Source organism: Anopheles marshallii, chromosome 2 (assembly GCF_943734725.1).
Source record: "Anopheles marshallii chromosome 2, idAnoMarsDA_429_01, whole genome shotgun sequence".
Lineage (NCBI taxonomy): Eukaryota > Metazoa > Arthropoda > Insecta > Diptera > Culicidae > Anopheles > Anopheles marshallii.
The window spans coordinates 56,274,704-56,282,124 of record NC_071326.1 but is presented as its reverse complement, the minus strand read 5'-3'; the positions used below and the strand labels follow the sequence as shown (position 1 = coordinate 56,282,124).

The window sequence follows — 7,421 nt, the reverse complement described above, 5'->3', positions numbered from 1 at the left end:
CAGCATGGCCCTATTACGGTCAGAGCCTCCGGCAAGTAGGTACTTTGTCTTCGTCGCATTGATCAGTAATCCAATCCTTGAGGCTTCGCGCTTCAGTCTGGTGTACGCCTCGCACACCGCCGCAGATGTCCTTCCGATGATGTCGATGTCATCCGCGAAGCCAAGGAATTGGATGGAACGGGTGAAAAAAGCAACCTCAGAACGGTGGGAAGCAAGAATAGTTTCATTAAATTGATTGCACTTATAGTTAGGAAAACGTTTCATGAAATATTTTTTAACTAAGAACTGAACTAGACACTTTGGACAATCGATACCGAGCAATGTAAAAAGAACTATGTATATGAACTCTCCTGACAAGCGAATAAACAGTAGCAAACAGAACGGCGCCCAAGAAAGACAGTTTTTTGTGAAATCAACGATATCGGAAAGTCCGTATCCCAGCCAGTGTTTACGTGAGAAACTCTCATAGCGGGTGATTTGGTTGCCATAAAGCGTACCCAGTTCATAGCTGGTAAGAAATTAGCAAGCGAACTCTTAAGGCCGTACGAAGTAATACAGGTTAACAGAAATGGTCGGTATAAAGTTCGGAAAGTGGCCGAGGGTGAAGGACCATCTAAGGAATACTACAACTAGTGTTGATAACAAGAAATTATGGACAAAGGGCCAACCAGGAAACAGAATCATTGGATGATGAAGATAAAGGAAAGGAAAATTGGGCCTTGTAGGGGACTGTAAACAAGGCGTCAGGAAAAGCCGAATGTAAGGAGGATTTTTGGCAGGTGTAACGCTGCATTAGAACCACTGTACAAAAGTTAGAGAGAGTAGGAGAAAGAGAAGCGACGATAATGAAGATAATGAAGGATAATGAAGAGGAGTCGCGATCACGTAGCGGTAGCAAGACGTTCGTTGTCCGGTTGTCGTTATTCCATCACTAAGATCCAAAACTTTACATTTATAGCAGGACAACTTTTAGGAACCATTGACAAACCTTATTTGTTGGGTGAATTTAGCTTGACAACACCAAGACAATCCTTATGGCACTAGCAAACATTACATGTTACAAGTTCCCGCACACATTACGGCTATAATGCTCCTCCTAAAGCCATGATCCGCCATTTTATTGATCATTCGGATAAATTTTATTTTTACATGTCTCTAAGTCATCAAAGTTCAGTCTATTTTTAATTGCATAAATTATTTTTTATTTAAATTTTACTTATATCTCTTAGCTATCTGTTTTGTTTTCCATCTTTTCATTACTTTTGTAAGACAGGTAGATATATTATTTTCATTTCGTTCAATAAATCTCACATAAGATTTTGAAATTAACACAAGGATACATCATATACTTCATATTACTGGTACTCGTTGACGAATTGTGCTGTAGAGTTCCATCCACGGAATATCTCCATATTGAAACAAGTATTTAAAATATTCCAGAACGATGTCTAATTTATGCAAATCCACAAGTCTGCTCACGGTATTTAGCACAAAAGACAGCCCCGATGATGTTGTGGGATCTATTAGCGTTCGTTCTATCATTTCTTTTGCCATGTCAAAATTGATGTTCAGTATTGCAATTTCATACACACTATTGTCGGCTATGTCTACAGTATCGAAGCGTTCGGTACTCTCTATTGACTTAAAGTACTGATACAATTTCAATGCCCGATTTGTGTAATTTGATTCGCTGGATGCAATATAATGGAATACGTTCCATAGATTTCTTTCGTTGATCAGTGTGCGGTTAAGTCTAGTTTCGATGATGCACAGTACCATGAAATAGCAGCCGTTTTGAATGGTCATGTGTAACAAATTTCGTCCCTCTGCATCAATACTGTCCAGATCGTTTGTTTTTTCCAGCAGATATTTAAAGGCTCGAACGGATTGTTTATGAAGCATACGCTTCCCCTTGGGCAATAATCGCATGACCGTTACAATAGTTCTATTAGTAATGTGCTTTTGAAACTTTTGTATGATGTGACTCATCATGTGAACATGACCCATGTGTGCTGCTTGTGCGAGTAGCGTCTCAAAAAGGTGATCTTTGACCACAACATTTCCACAGTCGTACTCTGGCAATGTCAATAACACATTATTACACTTTCGTATACAACAGCTCTTTGGAAATTGATCATCGAATTCGGCCAACGATGCAGTGTTACTGTTTATGAAGGAATCCTCAACAACAATCATTGTGTCATCGGCAAAGTCGATATTAAGTCGGAAACACAACTGATCGAGAAACATCTGGAATGATTTTATTCGATCCATTTCGATGGCCGATTTTAAAGCCGCAAACAAAGTGGAGGTATTTTTGAATTGCGGAGGATTCAAATTGAATTCATCAACAAGAAAACATACAATATTGTACGCGTTTTTAGCGAACGCTGCTTGAAATAGTTGGTTTGCCATTGTACTTAAATAGCTCATTGGGTTATCTAGGTGTAAAATAAACTGTTTGAATAATTCATATGTTTTTTGCGAAATGCAATACTCAATCATGGTTAAATTCTTTAACTGTTCACGAGGAACATTTATGTCAACTCGCCTTTTATTGTATAAATAAATAACTGTGTTCTTTGCGAACATCTCAGTTTCTTCAACAGACGTCAAATTATTGATGTAATGACATGCTTGGATCAACAGATTATCGTTATCGTTTGACAACAATTGCTCTAGAAGGGCGTCTAAGCTGAGGCTTGCTCCGAGTTCTAATAGAAATTTAATTGCGGATTTGTTGGATGTGACAAATGCGTAGTCGATTGCACTCCAACCAAAAATATCATCCTTTGCATTAATCGAATGGATGGACATCTTTTCCAACAGAAGGCGCATTATCTGATGATTGTCATGTTGCAAAGCTAAATGCAGAGGAGTTCGACCACCAACATCTTTGACAGTTACGCAAGAAGGATTCTCTAAAAGTATAGCCTTAACTTGTTCAAAAGATTTATTCAACACGGCCAAATGAAGGTCTTTTCTAGGATGTTCTCTAACGATTATGTGGTTGAAAAAGTCGCGCGTTCTATCTAATCCATGAATCCAAAACAACTGCGATTTGAAATAGTTGTGAGTTTGAAGTGTTTTCTTATTGTAATACATCCAAGCAGCCGCGAAATATTCTGCAAAAATCCTATGAACAAACAATGGAATGTCGTTTTTGATTCGGACTATGATTCCAGTTTTTTCTTCCCCTTGGATAATATTTTTCTTAATATCAATTAGTTCCTGGCTTGATGGAATGAGCTTTATAAAACTTTTATCGAACATAACTGAAATCGCCATAAGAGCATGTTGTCGTTCAAAATGTTGCATAAATAATTTATGTGTGCGCAAAGCAACCACCGTCTTTAACGAAGTGTCGGTCGATCCTGACTTATCTGTTGTTAAAATTTCCAATTTTTTTTGCACAAAAGATTGAACAATTTCAAATGTATTAAAATGTTCGTTCGAAAAACAAGTTCCAGATATATTTTTTGAGGAAAAGTTTATATGTTGCTCCATGATTGGTAAAAATTGGGCAATTGCCATGTGTAGAAATTGTGGACATGTGATCAAATCTTCCAAACGATTATTTAAAATGGCATAAACAACACCTAGCACAACTGTTTTGTGACTTTCTTCGCAGTGAGAATACTGTGTCACCTCGTTCAAAAAATGTTTGTGTATCGAAAGTATTTGATGGTGACGTGCAAAAGGTTTCAATTGAAAAATATCACAATTTTTAAATGTTGTTTTAACTCTACCTTGAAAATCGGAAGGACGACTGGATAAATATATGAAACGTATTCCATCAAACTTTGCGAACCATTCGAAACATTTGATCACTACATCCGAGTACTCAGGGACGATTTCATCATAAGCATCTAATAACAATATCAGTTGCTGTTCGTTGAATTTGTTGCAGAACAGACGCAATTCAAGTATTTGTTCGAATGTAAGTCCTTTTGTCTTATGGTTATCTAGCCAGACTTGTCCTTTAGAAAAGTTCAACAAATTTGCGCACAACTCTTTCTTTTCGAAGGATGATCGTTTGTAGATATTTGATTCATAAAGAAATATAGATATAAACTGGAATAGTATTCTTACCACGTCTGTATCATCAAGCTGATTTGGCATTTTCTTCAACCGATAAAACTCGGAAGAATATTCAATGGCATGCAGTTTAATGATGAATCGCGATGGCTGTTCGTTCGCTAAATGCCAAGCGAGCCATGTAAAGTAAGTGGACTTACCAAAACCAGCTTCGTCCAGGAAAATTTTAAATTTGCTTGTACTGTTGTTATCAAGAAAGGCAGAGGTTTTACGTTGATCTTCTGATTTTAAAAGGGCTGATTGTACTAAAGAATAAATTGGCCGTGCATTAGGATTTTGGGCTATTTCTTCAAAACTGCAGAATTCATGGGAAAACAAATCTTTAAAATATTTTTTAATATCCCGATTCGTAAGATCATCCGGAGTCATACACGTACCATAAGTCTGAATGTCACGTAGTACATACATCTTTTTAATCTTCTCGTAGTTGTTCAAATTTATGTTTGAACATTCCGTCGGTTTGTCGTTGAATTTCAAAACATTGAATAAAAAGGCCAAATCGTCGGATTCTTGCACTATGTTTTGTAAAGAAATAGTCGTACCAAAGAAACGTAACTGCTCGTTTTCTTTATATAGCTTGTTTCGCGCTTCCTCTGTAAGATCACGCACGAGCAAACACTTTTCTGACCGTGCCTCCGAATTTTCGTTCGTTAATATTATAAGCCTGCGCTGATAACTAGGGTGCAGATTTTTCAATGATTCAGCTGTGGCAGATTCGAATTCATCCAAAACTACTATTATACAGTGTGTCAAGTCTTTAACAACATTTAAGTATTCAAAGACATTATTAAGAACTGTTTGTAATGATTTGGTCGGGGGGAATTTAGTTCCATCGATAAATAAACATTCAATTGCACACAACGTCAGAGTTTGTAGAAGAACGATTGAACTGACATTCAAATCAACGGAACTACAATAATAGTAAATCCCATTGAAAGAGTTAGTGGTAAGATGTTCATAAAAGATGGAATTTTTCAAGCACTCCTGCTTGATGAGATGTTTACCATATAACTTGGTTAAAGACTTGATATATTCCTTGCTTAACTCTTTTAGTTGTGCGTAAGTTGTGTTGCGTTTTACCTTTCTAAACGTGTCGTTTAAAAAGTTGCCGTTAATGTGTAAGGTTTTATTTGTTTTCATAACATTACATACCGAGTTATACAGGCTGTTATAAGTGGCCTCAGGTTCAGCGTCGGTTAATTTGGAAATAAGTTGTTTAGCATTATTACGAAGTATTTCTTCGTTTGGAGTACAAACGAATCTAAACTTGTCGTAAAATTCACCTATTTTCTCATCAATCTTTGAGTATACAGAGCTTGGGTTGTTCATTAAGTTGAAGGCATCGTTCATTGCCGATACTGTAAAATGCCACTCTATTTTGATACCTTTTTCAATAACGTCTTTCCAAACGTCCTTCTTTGTGTGGTCTTTTTTCAAGAGCTGTGTGTACTCAATAATAAATTGCCTACGAAGATCACACATTGCCGAAGACTGTAATGAGTTATTGTTCGCATTTATAAAATCTTGTTTGAACTTGTAGTTGCATGATTGCTGGTTTGATATTGACACTGTCGTTACGTCTTGGGTTGACGGTTCGATAATGTTCATGATTAGGACAGCGTATGCATGATGCAGCTGATTCGTTAGGGTTATCATATACTGATGATAGATGGATTGAGCTAAAGATTTTCCTAGACAGCTGAGACTAGCATTTCTAAGTTTTTCTTCTAGAGATACCCATCGTATTAGCTTGTTGAGTTGATATAAAGTTCTTCCAAAGTTTCTGTAACATGATAATATAAAGGTAGTACTAGGCATTTCTTCCATAAAGTATTGTTTTACTTCATCGTCGATTTCAGCATTGGTACATAACACATAGAGATTTGTCCCCGATTCACTATGATTACTTTCAAGAAATGAAATAAAACATAGACAAATGGAATATGGTTGTGTAGAATTCCAAGGAGCTAGTAAAGCAGATTCAACTATTGTGGGTATTGCTTTCTGTTTTTTGTTTTGATCATTTTGTGTTTTGGAAATAGTAAAATTTTGCGCTGTGTCATATTTGCATTGCATATACACTGCAATGTTTTGTGTAGGACATCGAAGCACTATATCGTCAAACTTGCCTCCTTGTTGATCCTCTAGTGTGATTGTAAAGTTGAACTGCTTATCGTTCTGTTGCTTTTCATAGGCACCAAGCAAGACCAGAAAGGTACAATCGACTTGATACGAATTGTTATGGCGTTCGAATCTATCCTTGGGAACATTTAAGTTTAGGTCCTCTTCGCGATTGGTGGTCGATGTAGAAATTTGCACTCCAATTTTCCTTTTTCCATGCCGTTTCGTATTTTCAAGTTCCACATTTTGGCCGTCCTCTTCCATTTTCATTCCTAAGACAAAGTATAATAACATAGTTGAAAGATGAAAGATAAATATTTGTAGCTATAGTAGCATAGTTGAAAGATAAATATTTTTATAATAATAGAACAAAATATACCTGGCAATACGGCCGTTAATTATCATGAAGTCATGATTTAACAGTTATCATGTTATTTTTTTTTGTCGTTATAACGGCCTGGCCGTATCGACTTATTTTACCACGTAGCCGGATAGTCAGTCCTTGCTACGAGGGATTGGCCCGGATGGGATTTTGGCCCGGTCCGTTCGTGTGAAGACCGGCGCCGCTACCATCATGCTCCCCTGTTATCATGTTATCATGTTATTTATATCAATTAAAAAGTTGTTCAGTATAACATACATACATGAACAAAAATAGAACTCTCCGTTTTAGTGGCACAACAAACTTTGGAGGTCTAGAGGCCTGATTTCTCTGAATTTCATTCACCCTCTCCTCTAAACTTTTTACTTTATTTGAAATATTACAAACACTATATAAACATCATTAAACATTTGTACATTCAAATTACATTTACACAAATTTGCAAATTAACATGAAAACAAACAAAATTTTATGATGCAAATTGAGCTTAATACACATCTCATTTAGTCTTGTTACTCCATATAACATATATACAATATATGCAAACATTAAATCATAATGACATATACAAATTCGCTGCTCAAAATGTTGTGAATTTCTTTCCATACAAACGGGATCAATCGACTGCGTGTATAACATGTTCTTATCGATGTTTAAAGTTTGAATAGTGTTTAAAATAAAATGAATGATATCAAGTATGATGACACGTATTTAAGGAGATAGAAACAGGTAGATAGAGACAGTGTAGAAAAAGAGAAGCTGTCAAAAATAGATTAAAAAAATCTAAGATGACTCAAGTTATGTATATATTTCTGCCATT

General features: G+C 36.2%; 1 protein-coding gene across 1 annotated transcript; it reads right to left on the bottom strand.

Moving 5' to 3' along the window:
• Positions 1-1,350: 1,350 nt before the first annotated feature.
• On the bottom strand, positions 1,351-6,483 carry LOC128718199 (uncharacterized). Its single transcript, XM_053811868.1, has one exon. It carries the CDS (start codon positions 6,481-6,483, stop codon positions 1,351-1,353), a length of 5,133 nt encoding a protein of 1,710 aa, XP_053667843.1.
• Between the last annotated feature and the right edge of the window lie 938 nt (positions 6,484-7,421).

Bases quoted from the DNA above. Each gene is read 5' to 3' on its own strand.
- LOC128718199 (XM_053811868.1), bottom strand. From the start codon at position 6,483: ATGGAAGAGGACGGCCAAAATGTGGAACTTGAAAATACGAAACGGCAT.